This window comes from Hippopotamus amphibius, chromosome 8 (genome assembly GCF_030028045.1).
Source record: "Hippopotamus amphibius kiboko isolate mHipAmp2 chromosome 8, mHipAmp2.hap2, whole genome shotgun sequence".
NCBI classification, from domain to species: domain Eukaryota; kingdom Metazoa; phylum Chordata; class Mammalia; order Artiodactyla; family Hippopotamidae; genus Hippopotamus; species Hippopotamus amphibius.
Genome location: NC_080193.1, coordinates 92,354,471 through 92,377,869, shown reverse-complemented (window position 1 = coordinate 92,377,869; position 23,399 = coordinate 92,354,471). Strand labels below are relative to the sequence as shown.

At 35.9% G+C, this 23,399-nt stretch overlaps 1 protein-coding gene across 1 annotated transcript in view; it reads left to right on the top strand.

Annotated features, from left to right (window-relative positions):
• SPAG16 (sperm associated antigen 16) overlaps positions 1-23,399 on the top strand; it is a 939,339-nt gene that overhangs the window by 624,442 nt on the left and 291,498 nt on the right. Inside the window, exon 14 of the mRNA XM_057746094.1 lies at positions 7,905-7,970. Within this exon, the coding sequence (XP_057602077.1) occupies positions 7,905-7,970 (66 nt within the window). The remainder of the gene's footprint in view (positions 1-7,904; positions 7,971-23,399) is intronic.

Genomic DNA, 23,399 nt, shown 5'->3' with positions numbered 1-23,399 from the left:
TTGGATTGTGTTGGTTATAAAGGCAAAAGTAGGTTAGGTCAGTCTTAGAAGGTAGTTGTGTTGGTTTTGAGGATTGTTTTTTGTCTGTTACACAGGAGGAAAAAGGTTAATATCAGCCTTAGGAACATGTTCACTGTAGTGAATCTGGCTAATTGGCTGGCTTTCAAATCATGAGTCTGATGCTGTTTGGCTTTTCTAGGAGTGTTTACTGAAGTTAGTTGTCATTGATTAATTAGGTTTAAAACCAGTTCCGGTTGTTTACTTGTAAGCAGGGCTATGGAACTGTTACTAATTGATTGGACAAGTTTAAAACTAGTTCTGGTGTTTGTTAACAACGAGTTTTTCCTGGGAAAGTGGCAATTTTTTTTTTTTATTCTCAGTGATCAACAAAAATTGCAAAGTAGAACAAAGAATAGAAAATAAGACTACCAGTTAATCTATGAATGGCAGTATCTCTTGTGTAGGCACTATACTAATCACTTTACACACATTTCTCCAAATGTAAGTAAGAATTTCAAATGTTACCAATTTCATATGATAGAAAGTAAAAGAGTTAAGATAGGTAAAGTACTGAGCATAGTATTTAGACAAATGAGAAATATTACCAGTAACTTTCCAATGAGCTGAGTTCTAAATCCTGCAGTTTCACTCCAGTATCACAATCTTTACCACCAAAATATACTACCTTTCACAATAAAATACACATAGAGTATGATTTCATTTATGTGTAACTGAGGTAGATAACATGACCCAGTAAAGTGAACTTATGTTCACAGGCTACTCCATGAAATACACGAAAGACACTATTTACAGAGGTTGCATCTAGGGATGACCTGAGACAGAAGACTAAATTTTCATTGGAGAGTCTTCTGTAACATTTGATTTTTTCAACCATATTCCTATATTTCTTTTCTCCAGTAAAGTATGGTTAATAAAAAATTGTGGGGATGTTTTTACTAAGAAGGGCATGAAAGAACTTTCTGGAAATGTTCTATATCTTAATCTGAATAGCAGCTACACAGAAATATACATAGATAAAAATTCATTGAGCTAAGCCCCTAAAATTTGTACATTTTACTGTGCATAATTTATATATGTTACTAAAGGCACTTTAACACATCAAAAACATATTTTAAAAGTTAGCCTTGTTTAAAAACAAAAATAAAAAAACAAAAAACCCCACAAAATCTTCTGAGTTGGGAAGGCCTCATTTTATATTTTTAAGTCTGTTAATTTTTTTCAAAAGAATAGTGAATCCTTTGGTTAAATAAATTAGGCATTATAATGAGAAATGAAGTTTGTGAACACTAGTCCTTTTGTGATTTTAGTGATGATATGTTTGGTTACTTATTTTTTGATTATTTATGATTTTATATTCTGTATTTCATTATTTTGTATTAGGCCTAATTTTTAAGAGTTTTTAAACTTTTCTTTTGTCTTGAGTATTAGGCTTCTGTAAGTATTATTTTAGTATTTTTTTCAACTTTTCACATGGCACTATTGATAATAGAAAAGCTTTTAATATTTAAAGCGGTAAGATTAGTCTTCCACAGGGTTTACATCTGTCCGTTCATGCTAGGTTGTGTTATGATAACACAGTCTCCAAATCACAGCAGCATTTTTGTCTTGCTTATGGTCTGTGTCCTCCGTGACCTGGAATGAAGGGGTCTCCTCATCATGCTCACCTGAGATCCAGGATGATCTCGCAGCCACCTTGAATGCGTAGCAAAAAGATATCCAGGGAGGGTGTTGCACCTCTAATTAGATGCTAGAAAGGCGGGGTTGGAGAGAGCATGAGAGGGGTACTACATGTCATTGCCATGCACTACTCTTGGGCCAGAACACATTACCTGTCCCCTACAACCACGTGGGGGCCAGGAGATTTACATCTACCAGAAAGGAAAAACACTGGGGAAAAACTGCCAAATGGCACTAAAAGCTTGTCTCCATCTTCTCACTTCAGTTTCTTGCACATAAAATGTTAGGTTACTTTGTAACAAAACAGTTACTGTTTTGGCTCTGGCATTCTTTACTTCTGCCATCATGGATTAGTGCTTCTGTTTTCTCTTCTTCACAATGGGAATTACAACAGTACCCCACAACTCACTGAGTTGTTCTGAGATTTAAATGCGATAATGAAAGTAAAGCACTTAACACTTTAAGTACATGATAAACATGCAATAAATGTAAAGCTGCCTTTTTCACCTGGAGTCATCAGTTATCTCCACGAAGTTGTTTACAACATTAAGACACAGTGGCATAGTCAGTGGGTGAATATGCTTCTGGGTTAGAACCAAGTTATGGCAAAGGAACTTAAGGAATAAGACAGTGCACATTTCATGTCGTGACTAATCAAGATAAAAAATGAATAATGGAAAGAAGACCAAGCTGTTTGTCAAAAAATAAGCCTATCAGGTGAGGGTAGAATTTTTCCAAACTTCAACTGTGATCGTCATGTAACTGGATACTTTTTCATTCAACAACTCTTTATGAAATCCCACCAGAGCTGTCTTGGGCCCTGGGGATGATAGAGTGGTAGACCAGACAAACAAGTTTCTCTTACGGAACTTAATTCTAGTGGGTGGAAACTATCAATAAACAGGGAAACAAATTCATTAAGTAATTTTAGTTAATGAGGAGTGAAACAAAAGAAACAAAACAGGGTGACCAATTTGTTGGGTACCAACACCTACTGAAATAGTTAAAGGCTGGAGTCTCAGGGGCTTGACACAGTAGAAGCTTAGTTCTCATTCATAGAATATCTAGTCAGTAGGTCCTGACCTGTGGCTTTTTCTCCTTGTAATGGTTCAGAAACCTAGACTCCTTCCATTTGTGCTCTGCCATCTTCCAGAGCTCCTCTGCTTTCAGCCTTCAAACAGGCAAAAATAAAGAGCTTAGAGGACTGTGTGGGATATTTTGCAGGTCAGGCCTATGTTGGATTTATTTCACAATCACCCATGTTTCAATGGGCAGAACGCAGTCACATGACCACAGCTGACCTCAAGTCTGGCTCAGCGCCCAAAGGGAAAAGGCAAGTGGCTTCAAAGAAGTTTCTGCTACTATAATGAGAAGATATAAGAGAGGGGGCAAAAATATTTTATATCAGACATCACTGAAAATGTTGTATTGGAGTTGAAATGGGAAGACGGACAAGGACATGTATATAGCTTCATGGAAACATCCAAGGTAGAGAAAATAGGACGTACAAAGGCAGGAACATGTTAGGCCTTTTAGAATGGAGAGGCCAGTGTGACCGTGTTATGCGTTTGTGTCTGTAGTTACTTATTTATCCTGACAGGAAACAGGAGGTTTCTGGATCAGAGATCACACCATTTATTTGCTCGCAGAGCAGCTCATGTTGATTTTTATCCCCCAATTCCCCATGGGGAGAAGCAGTGAGAACCAGGTGTACCCTGTGGGTACAGTGGTGTTATGTACCATGGAAAGGAACCCCCACATTATGAAACCCAGTGCCCCTCCACTGCTGTAGTAGAAAGAGAGAGAGAAACCTTTGTTCTGAAATGTAAGCAAATCCTCTGTAGGAAGAGGAGGGGAAGGACTTTAGACTTTCAACCACTGTAATGTAAATAAATGCCTCAGGGGGAGATGCCCCTAAATCTCTCTGGAAATCTCCATCTTCAAGGTTGCTCTTCAAGCATCTTTTGACATCCAGGTGCAGTCCTCTACCCAGAAAGCCCTGACCATATAGAAACATAAGAAGAATTACGGAGCACAATGCACGAGAAGGGAGAATGGTAAAGGATGAGGTCAGATAGGCAGACAGAAGCCAAACAATACAGAACTTTTGGAACTAAGTAAAGAGTTTAAAATTTATTCTGAGTGCAGTGGTAATTGTTTGGATGGCTGTAAGCAGCAGCATGGCATGATCTGATTCAGGTTTTATTGATCACTTCACTGGCCCAGAGAGAAATGGCTGGGGGAGTTAGGGTGAGGGTAGGAGCGAGGAGATGAGTAAGGATGCTCCTGCTGTCCTCAGGCTCCATGTGATGATGTCCTGCACCAGAGTGGTGATGGTGGAGAACAGAGGTGGGCAGAGTAAGGCTGTATGTTGAGGAAAGAACTGATATTGATATATTGGATAAGGGGTGGGGTGGAGGTGGGGAAAGGAAGAGAGGCATTCTAATTCTCAGGGTTTTTTAATTTTATTTTATATTGGAGCATAGTTGGTTAATACTGTTGTGTTAATTTCAGGTGTACAACAAAGTGATTCAGTTATACATATACATGTATCTATTCTTTTTCAAATTCTTTTCCCATTGAGGTTATTACAGAATATCAAGCAGCGTTCCCTGTGCTATATAGTAGGTCCTTGTTGGTTATCAATTCTCAGATTTTTGATTGCCTAGGTTTTTTGTTTGAGCAACTGGTGATGCCATTTACTTAAAGGGAAAGATTTGGCATGGGTCAAGAGAGGCAGTTGGGGTGTAGTAAATCAAAAAGTCTGCTTTTGCATATCATATCTAACATGCTGCATCAGACAGGGCACCAGCAGGAAACAGATGATACATGAAGTATATTGAAGTTGAATGCTTGCAGAAATGTGAATAGGGTTAAGGGACCAAGCACAGCACCCAAAGGCTAGCAACAACAGAAAGCCATTTACTACCCCTAGGTCTGAAGGGGCTGGGGAACAAGAGCATTACTGGACACAGTGTGAGCTGTAGCCATTGGAAAGGACCTGCACAGCACAAGCAGTGGAATTAAGTAGCGGACAGAGCCAATAAGAAAATCACAGTTGAACTGGAAAGGAGCTGAAGTGGTCATTTATCCATCTTCTATATTGTTCCACTCTTTGATATCCTGCTCTTGCTTTCCTCTGGCTGAATATAACCAGAGGATAGAGAACCTGAGAGCCCATGGTGATGTAGTTAGTAGAGATCAGGGCACAGAGCAGGGGAGTGCCGCATGGGAGATGAATCTGAGAGACAAATAGGAAAAACAGCACTGATACCAATTAGATTCCTTCCTGGGGTCTTTAGGGAGGCAGATAGATAGCTAAGGGTAGAGATGTTGATTTGGACATCATCACTCTTTCAGTGGCCTATGTCACGTGTACTGAGAGCTAATATTTGTTAAGCTCTGTGCTAGGCACTATGCCAACATTTCACATGCATTATCTCCTTTAATTCTCAAAGCAGACCTATAGGTTAAAAATCATTATCTCATTGTACATGGGTGATGGCATTTACCCTGTAGATTTGTTTTGAGAATTACATGAGGCAACTGAAGCACAGTGAAGGGAAGCAACCTGTTTAAGGTCACAGAGCTATTTGGTAGCAGAGCCAAGAGTTAAGTCCCAGATGTTTCTATCCCCAGGGCCAGTAGCAGACACCATTATTGCACACAGCTTCTCTGAGAGAATCAAGTATTGGAGCAGTGATATGTTACGACACATGACTTTATTTATTTATTTATTTATTTTGGTAAGGCACTTCCCTCTTTTTCATTTTTTTCCACTTCTTTGAAAGAAAATAATTCTGACAAGAATTCGTCAAAGAAAATATTCCAAATTTTAATGTCCCGGTTTGGGTATTGCTTTTGATTAAGGCTGTTTGCAGACCAGAATATTAGTAACCCACATATTCCCTATACCACAAGAAAAGAGTAGATTCACTTTTATCTTGGGAACAAAGCTGGATAGAAAGGCTTTTTTAACTTTCCTTAATTCATGAAACATTTATCTTCGAGTCAGGTTTTGTTATAGCAGCACAAATGTGGTCCGTCAGCATTTCCATTATAACCCCATATTTCCAGGGCTTTTCAAGAGTGCCTTACAGATTCTACTTTGAATTAAAACTTGGCATTCAGGATTTGAATCAGAAAACTCCATTTTCCTTACCAATTAATCAAATAGTTTAGAGGTTCTCAATTTAGAAGAGGACCAAACGTAAAACTCTCTTTAAAGCAAAAAGTATTTTAGGACAAATTTGCTAACAAATGTTTTAAAAGTAACACTCAGTATACAATTATAATGTTATATAACTATTTATGATATTAGTTCTCAAAAAAATTAACCATAAACACTCCTAAGATAATATATGAAAGCTAACTATAACATCTTATACTTTGCCTTTTCGGCTTTGTAAGTAATTTATCTTTATTTTGGAAATTTGGATGATTTGAAGTCCTCAGCATAATTATTTTAGTGTTATTAACAGTATCAAGATACTGAACCAGAAGAGTCTGGGTAGTGGGGTAGGGGAATCCTGAGAGGGTGCCAAAGTGTTTCAGCATATTTTTATGAATTTCAAATTCATGTGGTGAAATTTTGTATTCTGTAAACAGGGATTGATAGCATGCATTAATTCTGTAAATAGATATTTGAAATTTAATGTGCTGAATGCAATGGCAATAATGAGGATTAAATAAGTTTAGTTACAGAGCCTTTCCACTTAGTTCCAAACTATTCCATGAATGTTCTGCGGCAATGAGGGGCATGATGATGACCCTGTATCTTTAGTATCTCATTCTGTAGTCTTTTCTGTAATCTCTCCTCCAGCCTTAAATGGTTTAGGGCTAAGTAAATGCAAGGTAGTGAATGAAAGCAGATGAAGCCTTTTGAGTATATCTACTCTCCTTCTGATCGACTTCCCTCCAGCCACATTGGCCTCCTTGCTATTCCAGAAACATACCAGCCAAACTCCCATGTTGAGACATTTGTTCTAGCTTTTCTTCTTCCTGGAATGCTTTTTCTCCAGATGTCAGCTTGGCTAACTCCTTTACTTCTTCAGTCTTTATTCAAACCCTGCTTTCCAAGTGTGATCAATCTTCATCACTCTACTTCATAAATGGATTTGCCCTTAGCCCTTCAATCCCAGAACTCATGACACCTCTTACCCTACCTGACTTTTCTTCTTTCCACAATATTTACTAACTTCTAACACACTTTGTACCTTTTAAAAATATTTATTATCTTCTAACACACTTTGTACCTTCCCTCTCCCCCTAGAATATAAGGTCAGTGAAGACAAGTTTCTTTGTTTTATTCACTGACAAACTCTAATCACCTAGAATTGTGCTGAACATATTAATTGCTCAAAGATATTTGTTAAATGAATAATACACTGTTGAATGAAATCTGAATCTCAGCCCATAACAAAAACCTACAAACATTCAAGATATAACTTTCTCTGTTCTCTGGTTCTCCTATAGTATTTGTTATTTCCTTAAGATAGGTAAAAATGCTCTTTGAACGTCAATGTCAAAATGAAAGTTCCCACATTTAAATCCTTTTTGTAATGTGTTTTGGGCCCATTTTTCTTAAAATTATTTAAACTAAAACTTGTAAATTTTGTAGTTAATTTGAATTCTAGTTTTAGCTATTATTTGGAAAAGATGACCTGAATGGGTAGATGCAAAGTATGCTTTTCACAAAACCAGTGCTTATTTTATGTTAAAAATACTATTGGACATGTTTGTAACATTTTTAATACTTGTAATGATATTAATACCAAACTATGAAAGTTTATGAATTAAAATGTGGTCTCATGATTAAAAAGGAAAAAGAACCCCACACCCTCAGCAGTGGTGAAAATGTACTGATAACAAGGGCTTTCCATAAGGACTTCACTACTTGGCACCCTGGCTTGAAAGCTATGCTAATTGCAAAGCAGAGTCATTTAGTGAGAGTTCACCACCAGTTCAATGATATGAAAGTGAGGACCCTGGAATTTCAGTGTAGATACTAACGCTGGTGGCATAGCCCTGTCTGATTCTGAATGGTAGCTGACAGCAAAAGCTTGCATTTTATACCATGCGTATGTATTAGTTTCATTTATAGACTTAAACATTACTTTAAAACAAATAAGATCAGTTATCTTTCCTTTTCTTTTCACATGTTAAGTTGAATTTATTGGATTTGTATTTCTACTTTGTCTTCTTAGGGTAAATGTGAGCAGTCCCTCTACGGTCACATGCATTCCATAAATGACGCCACCTTCACTCCTAGGGTGAGTTCAGTTCTCCTGATAAATTATTTTACTGCTTTACATATACAAATTAATTTTAATGAAACAAAGTTCCAGAGAAAAATGGCAAGTTAATAGGGTGAGAGGAGAACAAATTTGAGAATTAATTATAGCAATGAAAAAAATATATATACATAGTATAGGGTTACAGAAGTTTAACACACACACACACAATACAGTGGTAGAAACAAGGTGGACATCTCTTGTACTTAACTCCACTTAAACACATTTTTAAAAAGCTTTTTGTCTAATATGGGCTTTAAGAAAGTAAGTGGGATATCAACTTGTAAATTTTATTGTAAAATCATAAAGTAATGAAAATGCTTGAAAGGAAACCTAAGAATAAAAAATGTTAAAGAAAGAGGGCCTTTCTTCAGGTTAGATTAGAACAACCTTGATTTGACAGTTTTTCAGTTCCTCATGGAAAGGGTTCAAATGTGTCTTTCTTTATATAAGCTGATGACATACCAAAAATATTTATCTGCAGTTTGAGATATGTAGATATCAGGATGATTTCACCAGTGATGAAGATTGTTAAACATGGCTTTGAGTTTCTGTGCTAATTGGGGTTGTCTCTAAAAGAGTTCAGATAGTAATCATGGAAGGATGATTTAAGTTTGTTCTTTCGCAGATGAAAGCAATTTGACTAGATAGATGACCTCTCAGGTCCCTTCAAACTCTATGATTTAATTATAGCTTACATTGTAATTTGTCTCTAAGTTCCCAGGAGAGTGTAAATCTTAATTCCATACTGTTCTTTCTTCTCCAATTAGCTAGAAAAGAGATCTGATAGATTACCTACATCTAACTTCAAAATGACAGCATAGTCAAAACTCCATTACTATCATGCTGCTATTATTCTTTTAGAGACAGCAAAAATATTCACTAAAAATCATTTCTACTAAAGGAATGTTGTTTACCTCAACTGAAATTGTGCTAGTTTTGTCAGCCCTGGAATGTTCATGATTGGCTCAACTAAAATTAAATTCTAACAAATTTATCTCAGTAAGGAATCTCCATTTAATTGACTCTATTGAGCCACTATATTATGGATTAGTTCTAAATACCAAGTAAAATTTTATTTTTAGCAGGGAATAGAGCCATTTAAGCACTATGGACCCACATAATGGGATATTGATGCTAGAAAATCTATTAAGTGGCTTAGAGCTTCACATAACCTAGGAAAATTAAATGGAAGCTAAAATGAAGTAAACTAATATTTTGTAAGTCAGGCATTTATTTTGGTAAGCAATATCATAGCTGAAAAAGACATACCATTTAACATCCTAAGTAGTAAAATTAATAAATATGGAAATCACCAAATTAGACTTACTCAGTCAGCAGTCAAGGGACATGTGCATTCATTACGTATATTTCAAAAGCAGGATAATGAATATGAGGTCCACGTGTCCAGTGTCAAAGTGGCTAACCTGGTTTTGTTTACACACTTTGTTCATACCAAAGGGGCTGTTACAACACTATTCCAACTCAACATCCCAAAGCCTCGTTGAATTTTTCCATTAATTTCTCTCTTCTTTGCTGTAAATATTTAATAACTATTAAGGAAATGATGTTTGGTTATGATGAATGACACTCAAGTGAAATTTTCAGTCAGCTGTTTTGAAAACTGTCATGTTTCACATAGCTGCTAGGGAACGTCAGGAGGGTGGAGGCAGTAGTAACTGAAAGCACGCAGAGCCTTTCAGGATTTCTCAAGGATGTGGCATTGTGACACAGTGCACAATCAAGCTCTCTGACAAAGCTGTGATCAGAAATGCATTATGTGGTGCATATATAGCAGGCAGAGATTTGTTATTCAATATTAGCTCTAATTGTTTGATGCCTGAGGGATATGCATTCAAGGTACACTGCCAGTTAGAAAATGCATTTAGCTGTTTACATAGACACAATTTGGGGAAATTCTACTATTTTAAATTTGTAAACCGAAATAAAAAATGTAAAACTCAGTGTTATCCAGATAGCAGCCAAGAATCATGGAGACAAATATACAGTATACAGTATATATGTAAGGTCCTATAAAACTGTATAAATTGAATTTTATATCTGTTACATTATATATGTATATTAGAGCTGTGATGTCTGTCCCTGACCAATTTTTCTATTGGTGATAGATATTTATTTAAATAAACAAAAACCTCTTTTTCAAGTAATCTGTTAGGGAAGCACTTTAAGGACCTGTGAAAGCTTTTTACTAAGTCAGTTTTGTAAAGCAAAGCAAAAGATTTTTTTAAAAAGTTGGCAGTAATTGCTGGAATAATATTAATAGACACAGACAATTCAGTGTAAGTAAAAGATTTTTTAAACTATGTAAAAATACATAGCAAGAAAATCAGCAGGATATTCCTACCAGAAAGAGTCTCTGCTGCCTTCAGGTTTCCAGGAAATTGACCCACAGTCTGACTAGGGTGGGGATTCCATCAAGCCTTCTAGAAGCTCTTGTTGGTCCTCTCCTAGAATGATATTATGGTGGGGTGGGTTTCCTCATCTCTCTGTGGACATTCGCATCTGTTGTGAGAGGCACATAGCCAGGATGACTCTGCTGTACCTGCCCGGTAAAGCCAGGTGAACACTGTAAATCAACTCTATTAGAATACCAGGACATCCTTCCTTGGGAATATTTACCTGCATCTCACATACTCAAGCTGGGAATTTAGTCTCCACTCATTAATTGTTAAACAAAATTGAAAGACTGTATAGAATAAGAGATACTTCTAGTAGTTCTAGAGTTCTAACCAGGTCATTAAAGGAAACTTCAGACCTACCTTGAGTACTATTCTCACTTCTTTTAATTGACCTGTGGTTTTTTCCCAAATATTGTTATATTATTTTAATGTAGAGGTGTATATCTTTATTGCCACTAATTATATGAAATATGAGTATTTTGATTTTGAAATGAATGCTATAATATATAGCCTTAATAAAACTAGTCAAATTCTAACTTGTTTCCCATGTATAAAATTCCATGGAAACTGTAGCTGCCATGAATATGGGTGAGGGAGGGTGAAGTGTGTTAGTTTTATCTTTACAGCAGTTGGGGGTTTTAAAAAAAATAAGAGGGAAAGGGGTTTAACAGGGACTTGTATTAAGGTAGATACCTTACCCCCTCTGTTGGCCTATAGTTGTGTGGAGGGCAAGGGAAATAATTTCCTGTTTTGGAGAGCTTGAAGAAGAATGGTAACTGTGGGTAATAAGTCAGGCCAAGAAGGTGAAGGAAGTGTTTAGAACAGAGAGTGGCATTACAGGGGAAATGGTTGATCACGTATATGCGTCATTCGAGGATGGAGTAGAAGGGTGTAGAGTGAGGGGGAGGGGTAATGGGATCAGGTTAAGGAACAAACACAGCTCTTTGAAGATGAGAGGCTAAGTAACATGGGAAAACATGCTGGGCTGGGCATTCTATCGATAACAGAAATAAATATAACAATCACATTCTGTATGTCAAAATGGCCATAGAATCATAATGACTATATCAAAATGAAAAATCAAAAAGCCAAGTACTCATAAAATATGATAGTATCAAAAAAAGATTCAGTCCACTCTGCATTTCCTATCCCTAGGTAACTTACCCTGAACTTCCTACCCATATGTATCAGAAGTTATGGATTCAAGTTGTCTGATAAACAGTTGCCCCAGGAAGTGTAGCTAAGTCAGCTTTAGTTCAAAAATCACTGAGGAAAGATTGGACTTTCAGAATTAAGTCATGGATCATGGATCAAATGAGATATTTTAAAATCAAAATGTGCCATAATGCCACTGAATTCCTAAGGCAGATCACCACTGTGATTCACCTCCCAGTCACTCTTCCTCATTCTTTGAAGACAAGGGTTCCTGAATCACTGTCTTTCCCTATGTATATGGCCCATGCAGCACACTGACCACTTACTTCCTTGACCACTTTTCCTCCAACACCTTTTTTCTCCTCAGTCACGTACTCCTGAAGTCAGACTGTGAACACTTTGTCATTAACTGTAAATGCATCACTTCCAAATTCCCAATTTCAAGCGTTGCTTTTCTAAAGATACTTGTCTTCCAGCTCTAAGTAAAGCCAGTACAACAATATATTTCCACTTCATTGAGAGCTCTCATCAGCTAAAATCTTACTCACCATCTTATCACCTTTCTGCCCTCACTTATCATTTTATCCCGGCTTGGTTTCCTTAGTTGTTATTCTAGCAATTCCACTGCAAAGGACTTTAGTTCAATTAGACCTCATTTTTTCTGCAATGCTTAACTGGCAGATCTACATTCTTTGGCCTACACTGGGACAGACTAGAAGACGCTGGAGGAAACTATACAAAGTGTTTGTTTTTCTTTAAATTAACTTTAAATTTCCCTTTCCTTGTTTCATTATGTATTATTTGAGTACACACACACACACACACATCCATAATTTCTTTGAATTTTGAGTGGTGATGTTATTTCTGCATTATATCTGAATCCTGCATGTTACCCAGAAGTCTCCCAAATCATTTTCTCCTCAATCATTCAAATATGAACTCCAAGTCAACAACTCCCCTGAAACTCTCTGATTTCCATATTGTTTCATCTAATGACCATTTCTCCATTATTATTAGACTTTACTTTTCATAATCACTTAAAACCTTATTCTTGAATCCTGAGAAGTATTTATAAAACCTATATGGTCACTGCTTTTTGAACTACTACTCTAGATTCTCCTCTACTGCCTGACTCCCAAATACTAAACTGTATCAAGACTCAATCTTAAATCTTATTCTCTAGCAGATTCTCTTCTTGCATCATCTAACTCAAACCTACGGCTTTTAATTTCATCTACATGTGATGATTTCTAAGTAAATCCAACTCTGTACTACAGACTCACTGTTAGCTATTTTGTATCTTAGCCTAAATTTCTGTAAGGTATCTCATTTTAATATGCTAAAAATGAATCTATAGCTTTCCCTTTCTCCTAACTGGTTCCTTTCCCCATTTTATCATCTTACTCATTGTCACCCTATTAATCCCAATGCAGAAACAGGAGGATCAGTCATGGTTCACAATTGTCTTGGGGCTTTTTGTTCACTTTTTTAAAAAAAAATCTTTCTACACTGGAAAGCAGTAAAAAGGAAGGAGAAAAAGTACATTTTAAATCTTTTTGGCTCAGTAGCTCCAGCATCTAGTATAGCTTATTTTGCATACTTAATCGTCAAAAAATGTGATGAATAAATGCAGAGTTTTAAGCAAATGAAAGCACAAGGATTTCATTATAGCATTGTATCATTGCATCTTATTTATTTCAACTTTATTGGCTTTAAAAGTTCTGTGGATATTGAACTGCAAAATAAACTGATTTATTGATAATTCTCACAATGGATGAGTTTCTCCCTAGGAAGCTTCTATAGCATCATAGTGTTCCATAACTTGGGAGCACTGGAAGATTACCCAATTTCAGTTATGCTTGTTTCCTAGTATATTTTGGATCCTGGCTTTGCCATTCACAAGGTGTATAATCTTGAGTAAATCATTTAATTCTTTTGTAAAAATGAATGATAAAAAGAACCGTGAATGTTAGATATTATGTATAATGTGTTTAACATACCTGGCAAAGAGAAAATGCTGTTACCATCACTTCTACTCCTACCACTTGTATATTACTATTGTTATTACTATTATTATTACTACTACTACTACTATTAGTAGTAGAGCTAATGTTTCTTTCTAGCCATTTGTGTTCAAAAAACGTAGATGTATATAAAAGAACAACCACACATACAAATACATAAGATGACTTTCTCTTATCCTATAATTTAATTTTCTTTAATACAATATAAATGTTATAAACATAGCTACAATATACATTTCATACTTTAACAAAAATAAGAAAATTGAATTTTAAAACTATTCTAAATGAGAAATTATGGAAGTGTATTAAACTTGAAATATATTTCACTAAAAAATGGATATAAGGCTTTGTAAAGGAGTATTTTGCTTATTTCATGTCATAGCATACCAGTTAATAATTAGTCAGGTAAGAGTTTTAAATTTGATCTGGAATAGATTAATTGCTTTTCCCAAGCTACCAGTGTGTGTATAAATGCATTAATTATCTTTTTTTTTTAATTGTGGAAAAGTAAATACCTGCAATTGCCTACCTAAAAAGTTATCCTCACACCATTTTAACAAAGCAAGCTCAATTTCTGATATTCTGAATTTTGTTTATTTTTATCCAATCTCAACATAAAGTGCTTAGTATCAATCTTTGGCCATTTTATATAAAGAAATACAAATAGGTCATGTAGCCATTGATCTCCTAGAAGGACAAATGATGTCAGGCAGTACTCACACACCAAAAAAATTTTAATTTTGTTTACTTCTTCAGCAGTACAACTTGATGTCAGCTACCTTTTAGCTGGGCCAATAGTATTGATATTTGATGTCAGTTCTTATTCATTACTGCACCTAGATGATGCATAAGTCAAAACTTTTAGATGTGTGGTGAAAAACACTAAAGCAGGTTCTGTCTATCTGAGGAAATTAGAGACAACAACAGAATAGAAAATTAAAGGATGTGGAACATGGCATTTTCATTTTATATAATATTTGAATTATTTCAATAATTCCTACGTATTAAAAATCAACTTCATATCTTTTAAACTAATCCAATATTATATGACATTGTTACACCAAGTCTTTTAGAAATAACCTTTTGGCCCTAATATTTTGTGAAGAGAAAATAATTTTTGATAGATAAATGTGACACAAACAAAAGTGAAGGAAAAAAAGAGTTTGTGTAAGCAGACATTCAAAAATTAATTGGAAAATATTTTTAAATGTAATAAATTGATAGAGGTTCTTTATTTCTATTTTGTTCTCAGAAATTTAACACTGCGTATGACAAAGAAGAAACAATACATTTAAGATATTACCCTGCCCCCAAAGTTTAACCTTCAGTAACTTCCTTAGTTGGATAGAGGTGATTTATGCGTTTGTAATTTTCTTGATGGTTCCATGAAAATTAGAAGCAACATGATTGTCATATTTCTTGACACTTGCTCTTTGAGTATGAAACTAATAATTTGTGTGTATGTATATATATATTGTTTAGAGGACTTAAAATGTTTTGGCATATATAGGAAGTTTAATAATGGAATTTCAACTTTGCAGCTCTTTACTGAGCACCTACTATGTCCTGGACACTGCTCTAAATATTAAGGGTTCAGCAGTGAACAATACCAAGTTCTGTCTATGGACCTTATATTCTGGTAAGAACCAGAGACTTACTAAACAAGTAAACACATGAATAGTCTCAAGGATAATAAGTGTTAACGATCCAAAATCAATTAGGGTAAAAAAGAGTAATGAGGTAAGGGTTGAGGCTTATAATGAAATGGTCAGGGAGGGACTCTCCAAGAGAATGACATTTAAGAAAACCATGCAATGATTTTAAGGAAGAGAACTCAAGCAAAGGCAAGAGTAAAGACCACGTTCCTGAGGTGGTGGAAGTGTGACGTGATAGAGGAACAGGGCACATGGAGTGGACACGGATTAAATTAAGCAGGTAGAATATCTTACATCTAATAGGTAATTGTTAATTTACATTGTTCTTATTGGTTACATGTGGAATGGTTGAGGCCATTTTAGAGTAACCTCACAGCATTATCTATGGCTTCTGAAATGCTTATTTATACAAAACTGCCCTGGCTGTGAGAAGCATAATAGATTCTTTTGGCTGAATAATACCTTAACATTTTTTACCCCATAGCTCTTGGCATCATTCATGGTACAGAAAGTAATCAATAAATATTCATTGATTAGAAAATATTAGAAAGCTAACATAAATCAGAACTCAAGGGGTATTTTAGAGGACATTCTTAGGACAATGTTTGCTATGATATGATTAAATTTATTTTGTACTATTGATCTTAAAGTATTATTTTAAGATTTATTACACATTTAAGATTGTCCATGTTTGTTTTGAGCATACAGCTGCCAAAAATTGTTCAAAATATATTTACTACTTTTATGAGAAATAGTGTCACTGTTCAGAGTATTTGACCATTTAGGTAACTGGTCTTCCAGTACAATGAAGTCTTTTTTAACTGGTTTTCACAGTACAAAAATGTTTTAAATAATGTCAGAATATCAATATAAAATTATACATTTTTCTCTAGTCATGATTAATTGTAGTCAGTCTAAACGTGCATGAGATTTAAAAAGTTTGAAAAACAAAACTGCATGCACGGTAAAAAGCATGAGTTTTTCAAGAGATTGTTTTACATATATGGATAATGTCTAATGTACCACACTGAATCACATAATTAGAGCAAGAAGCATTGTCACACCAATTTACTCATAAGCATAATTACAAGAAAACTTAATTATTCCCTTTAATGTAATTTTCTCCCCTTAATTGTATGTTTGTGGGTGAATGTGACCCTGTGAATGCATACTTCAAGAAGTAGCTGCTAGTTAACATGCAAAACTATAGGCAGAGCAGGAGAATCTGCCTTTCCTCTTCAGAAGATTTATTTCATATACCCAGGGTGGCCCTGCAGGGAAAATGTTGCATCTCCCAGCAGAGGGGCTGAAATTTCCTGTGGCAAGTTTTGCCATGGTCTTGGGGCCCAAAATGTCAGTCACCACCATGTGTCATCTTTCACCCCACCCCATTTAAACAGTTGTATCAAAACACTCAACAGTATCCTAACTAAAGGGATTGAAGCTCCTATATCTAGACTGCATTCAGAAATCTAAATTAATTGTATTTTCCTGATGTATTCAAGTTTTTGTACTCATTTTTTTTATTACGAATTTGCAGATATTCCTTGACTTGATACTTGAGTGATCATGAAGCAGAAAAACTTGTGTCTAATTTCAATACTGGTTGCATCTAGATCTTTTACTATACCTAAGCGGAAGTAAATTAAGAACACAAATAATCTTAAATATAGTCTTTGTTTCTTTTTGATGGGCTTGATATTGGAACTGACAAAAGTGTTCAAAATTTTTCTTAGGTAGAGGGGTAGAATTTTATTTTTTAGAAATAGTTGGTTTTCAGTTTATATACTCAAATACAAAATTACAAATAAAACCAAGTCATTAATACATGGATTTCTTCCCTATTATGTTATTTTACATACCTAAAAATACTAAAAATAGACCATACCTTTTTGGGATTGTACCTTTCTTTCTCCAATGAGCATTCTGTGGATACAATTGGATATCTTTAAGGACATATGATTGTTTCTCTGGTGAAAAAGAAATCTATTGTTTCTAAAAATTCTGAGCAAACAGAAGCACAGCCTAGTATACAATAGTTCTTAGAAAGGCTATTGATTTTAGTTATATATTTCTACCCTCTAATCTATTTTTATAAAGCAAACTATAGTTTTAAAGATATTTTATCCCATCACTTCAATATGGCAACAGCCAAATAAAGCCTATTGTCATAAACATGAACCTTAGAAATGCAAATATGATGACACAAACCTATTCATAAATTCTCATTTTTAAGTGTATAGTAGAATTACCCTGAATTTATTGCAACTGTACTTATGTACATATTAAGAAGAAATAATTAATTGCAGGTTATTCAAGCAATGGTATTACAGTGAACACTGTATTAATCAATAATAATTGGCCACTTTAAAAGAGACCTCTGCCAAATAGACTAACACCTTAGGTTGCTATCACAATAATTAAAACAGACTTAACAACAGAATTGGTGTGAATCTACATATAACATCTTCTACAGTGACTAAAGAGCAAAAGGACAAAGAGAGAAACAGCTGTTACTAAGAACAGTAATTAACATGTTGCTGCCATCTTTGCTAGATGATTAGTTTTATTTCACTCTGAAGTGTTAAAAATATGTATTTTTAAAAAGCCCTGTCTAAGCACTTAAGAAATGATTACCTTGAAATTACTAGCAAGATGAATTTGTACCTTGTTCTTAGTAAGTGCTCTGTAAATATTTGTGGAAATGATTGAGGTGAATACAAAAATCAAATCTTGTTCTAGCAAGGAAAGAGACTAGTTTGACTGGATATTTCGCAGTTTGCACCTAAGTCAGCTGGTGGACATCCAGGTTCCAAACCCCTCTCTGACCTCTAGTAACTGCAGCAGAAGACTCATGTTTTTCTGATTTTCATTTCCTACCATGCCTGCTTCATTACTCTGGGAATATAAAAGGGCTGATGTTCTCCCTTGATGAAGAACAACAGATGAATAAACCTGTGTCTACATTGTTAAAATTGCCATCCCTGGTATATTTCAAGTGCAGTATCAACTGTGACTAGTTTTTACTCTTCAGGGCATTCTCTGATCTCCAGTGCCTATGTAAATTAATGCAAAAACTCCTCCAGTAGTATCACATGCTATTCATTTCAGAGTCCAGACAGAATGTTCTATTTCTTGATTTGGCAAATGGAAAGAACAGAGTGGCCATGTGCTGAGTTATAGGTTAACAAACAGAACATTGATCCAACCAGAGATGAAGAGCATTGGAAAAGAAAGCATGGTATTATTTTCAAGTCTGTTGAATCAGAGATTCACTTATATCTGTTGTGTTGGCCAAAAGGTTTGTTTTTTTTCCATAAGACGGCTCTAGTAGCACTTAGTTGTCTTCAATTTCATTCAAAACAATTTTGTTGTATTGTGACAGCCATCATATCAGTGTGCATTAAAAAAGACATCAGTCAGTGAATTTTTGTATAGCATTTTAATATTGAAGACGGAAGAAAACATTTTCAGCAAATTATGCTTTATTATCTCAAGAAAGGTAAAAACGCAACCGAAATGCCAAAAAAGATTTGTGCAGTGTATGGAGAAGGTGCTGTGACTGATCCAATATGTCAAAAGTGGTTTGCAAAGTTTCGTGCTGGAGATTTCTTGCTGGATGATTCTCCACAGTCAGGTAGACCAGTTGAGATTGATAGCGATCAAATCGAGACATTAATTGAGAGAAATCAACATCATACCATGAGAGAGATAGCTGACATACTTAAAATATCCAAATAAACAGCTGAAAATCATTTGCATCAGCTTGGTTATGTTAATCACTTTGATGTTTGGGTTTCACATAAATTAAGCAGAAAAAAACCTTCTTGACCATATTTCCACATGCAATTCTCTACTTAAATGTAGTGAAAATGTTCCATTTTTAAAACAATTGTGATGAGTGATGAAAAGTGGATACTGTACAATAATGTGGAACAGAAGAGATCTTGGGGCAAGTGAAATGAACCACCTCCAACCACACCAAAGGCCGGTCTTCATCCAAAGAAGGTGATTGTGTATATGGTGGGATTGGAAGGGAGTCCTCTATCATGAGCTCCTTCTGGAAAACCACATGATTAATTCCAAGTACTGTTCCGAAGTAGACCAACTGAAAGCAGCACTTGATGAAAAGCATCCAGAATTAGTCAACAGAAAATGCATAATCTTCCATCATGATAACACAAGACCACATGTTTTTTTGATGACCGGGTAAAAACTGTTACAGCTTGGCTGGGAAGTTCTGATTCATCTGCCTTATTCACCAGACATTGCACCTTTGGATTTCCATTTAAGTCTTTACAAAATTCTCTTAATGGAAAAAATTTCAATTCTCTGGAAGACTGTGAAAGGCTGTAAAAGAACTGGAACATTTCTTTGTTCAAAAAGAAAGTTTTGGGAAGATGGAATTATGAAGTTGCCTAAAAAATGGCAGAAAGTAGTGGAACAGAAGGGTGAATATGTTGTTCAATAAAGTTCTTGGTGAGAATAAAAAATATGTCTTTTATTTTTACTTAAAAACCGAAGGCACTTTTTGGCCAACCCAATATTTTGTTCTCACGTATAAATATCTCTAAAATGAAAGTTATAGGAAAGCATATTTTATTTCATTTAGGAGGTTTACAAAGTATTTTCAACAAGATGACTCCATACCTCCTTAAGGGCTTAGGATCATGTCTTATCCATTTCTGTTTTCCGTCTCTCCTGTCCTCACTCCATCACCACACTCCATTACCTAAAACTGGGTTGTTCCAACAGGGAACACTTATCTGGTAAATATTTAATCAATTACTAAATTTTATCAGAGTCCTAAAAAAAAAGAAAATTTCATCATCTTTTAAAATTATGTACAAATTTCTTTCTTCAGCTCATCATAACAAATGAAAGTAGACTAGTGGAGGGATAGAGATTACTATTCTGGGAAAAGGATGGGTTAGAGCAGCTTGATTAAATGGATCAAAAAGTAGTAAAAGTTTAGGGTTGACAGATTAGTTTTTAAAAGCATTTGAATGCCCTTTAATTCGCAAATTAGAAAACCCATTAGTGTGTTTTGTTTTAGGAAATAAGATTATCAGTGCAGGCTTTATTCAAGTGTTAATAAATATGACGTGCTTTACTTAAAGATGGTTCTTTAAAGAAAATAAGTTGATTGGCAGAGGCAAGGCACTCTCAAGTTATAATTTCAGGAAAATATTTGCTCTATGTCTGGGTGTGTGTAGTATGTGTGTGAATTACTCAAGTGACCACATTAATTATGTACATGTGTCATCATAATTGCTTAAAGATTGGGTGAGAATTCTATTGGCATGTTTTAGTTAAATCTTAAATATTTTCCAGTTTAACAGGGAAAGTGACAAGAAAAGCTATAAAACTCTAAGCTCCATTCAGGCTTTTCATGGTCTGGCCAAGTTCACGAATGAGCCACATCCCCCTCCCCCTCCCCCAACATCGCGTATTTTTACCCTCAACTTCTGCTAGTTCCAAGGTCACTATGCCAAAATCAAATAATAATGTGCATCAAAATTAAATGTAAAAGCTTTGAATAAAGGCCTTCCATCTGACTTGCATATGAATTTATTCCTGACATTCTTCCTGCTTATCTAATGGATTTGAATTCAATCAAATTGAGTTTCCGGTCCGAGCGGCTGCTTACCAGGTATGTGAATTAGAAGTAGCCTTGGAGGATCAAGATGGCAGAATAGTAGAAGGACATGGAACTCACCTGCCCCAACAAACACATCAAAAATATACCTAGATGTGGAACAGTTCTCACAGAAAACCAACTGGAAGCTGGCAAAAGATTTCTTATACAACGAAAGCTGCAAGAAAGATTCCTATGTAACCAGATAGAAAGGAAGATAAAAATAGGCATCAGAACAGGACTGGCACCCTTGGAAGGGATCTGTGAAGGATGGAAGGTTGATATGGGCAGGCCCTCACCCTGGGATGCCCCCTTGCCTGCTGGGAGGTCTGCTGGGACAGATAGAGGGACTGGAGGGGCCTGGGCTCTACTCAAGAAGAGTGCATATGTGCCGGCTTGCTAGCAATCAGGGCAGAGATACCTCTGCACTGATCGCTGCCACCTTGCTGCACTTCCCAGCCTGAAATTCACACCAGGTGGAGCCTACTAGTATGGTGTAGCAACTACGCAGGGAATCTAAGGAGGATGGGCCATCGGAGGGGACTCAGTCTAGCTGCACAGAGGTAGCCCAGAGGGCCTGGGGTGTGAGCCCTGGCCCCTGGCCCCAGCCCAGCACTGGGTCTGGAATGAACACAATGGAGAAAAGCACACAACTTTGAGCTCTTCTGGGCAGAACCATAGATGCATGCACAGGCACGCATAGGTTTTCTGTGACCACATGGACCTCACTTGCTTCAGCACTCTTCTCCTTTGGGACAGAGCATGCACTTAAGGGCAACAGAGCCTTATTAAACCAACACTCAGGGCTTATATTCCAACATCTGGGGAGCAGACCTTGGCCCCCGACAGGGCTGTGACAGTCATGGAGCAAAGAGAAAGCCCTACCCAATATCCTGTGCAGGCTCTGGACACCACAACACCAATAACACCTACTATCAAGGAGCTAATGGCCATCACACACTGAGGAAAGATATGGCTGGCATCTATACCAGAAATAGGCCTTGCACCAAAAATATTGGATTTACACAGTCTACACAGGGGTGCTCCCACATGAAAACACCCCTTTAAGACCACAGAAGATAGCTGTTTCTCCTAAATTTATAGAGACAGAGAAAGTCAAGTAAAATGAAAAAGCAGAGGAACTACTCCCAATTAAAAGGACAAGAGAAATCCCCTGAAAGAATAAATAATAAAACAGACCTCACCAGTCTACTAGAAACTGAGTTCAGAAAAGGAAGTAATAAAAATGCTAACAGAATTAAGAAAGATTATTGATAGAAATCCAGGTCACTGTAACAAGCAGCTAGAAACTATAAAGAGAAACCAACCAAAATTAGACAACTCAATTGCCGAGATAAAAGCCAAGCAAGAAGCAATGAGTAGGAGACTAAATAACACAGAATGAGTTAGTGATCTGGAGGATAGAACAGAGGAAACCACCCAATCACAAACAGCAAACAAAAAGACAAATAAAAAAAAGCAGCATAGGAGATCCATGGGATAATATAAATATGCCAGCCTATGATATGCATAATAGGGACTTTAGAAGGAGAAGAGATGAAAAAGGGGATCAAAACTGTGTTTGAAGAAATTATGGCTGAAAGCTTCCCAAACCTTAAGAAGGAAACAGATATTCAGGTATAGAACACACGGGGGGAAAAGCAACATGAAACCAAACAGACCCACATCAAGACATATCACAAGTAAAATGACAGAAGTTAAAGAGAAAATTCTAAAAGCAGCAAGAAAAAAAGAGTCACTTACAAGGGAACGCCCCACCCCCATAAAGCTAATTTCTCTGCAAAACTGAAGAGAGTGGCGTGATGTAGTGAAAGTCCTGAAAAGGAAAAATCTGCAACCTAGGAAACTCTACCCAGTGAAGGACATTATGTAATAATAAAGGGATCAATGCAAGAAGAGGATATTACACTTACTAACATACATGCACCCAATGTAGGAGCACCTAAACATGTAAAACAAATACTAACAGACATAAAGGGAGAAATTGACAGGAATAAAATAATTGTAGGAGACTTTAATATCCTATTGACATCAATGGACAAACCTTCCAGACAGAAAATTACTAAGGCAACAGAGATCCTAAATGACAAGATAGCCCAGTTGGACTTAACTGATATCTACAGGACACTACATGCCCCCCCACCCCCCGCCCAAAAAAAAAAAAAACAACCCACAATATACTTTTTTTTCAACATTCTCTAGGATAGACTACATACCAGGTCACAAACCAACCTCAACAAATTTAAGAAGGTAGAAATTATGTCGAACATCTTTTCTGACCACAACATTATGAAAATAAAATTCAAACACAGAAAGAAAAACAAGAAAAATACAAACAAACAAAAAGCACAAAAAAATGAACACATGGAAACTAAACAACATTCTCCTAATAAACCAATGGGTCAATGATAAAAATCAAAGAAGAAATTAGAAAATACCTTGAGACAAATGACAGTAGAAACACAACCTTACAAAATCTGTGTGGTGCAACAATA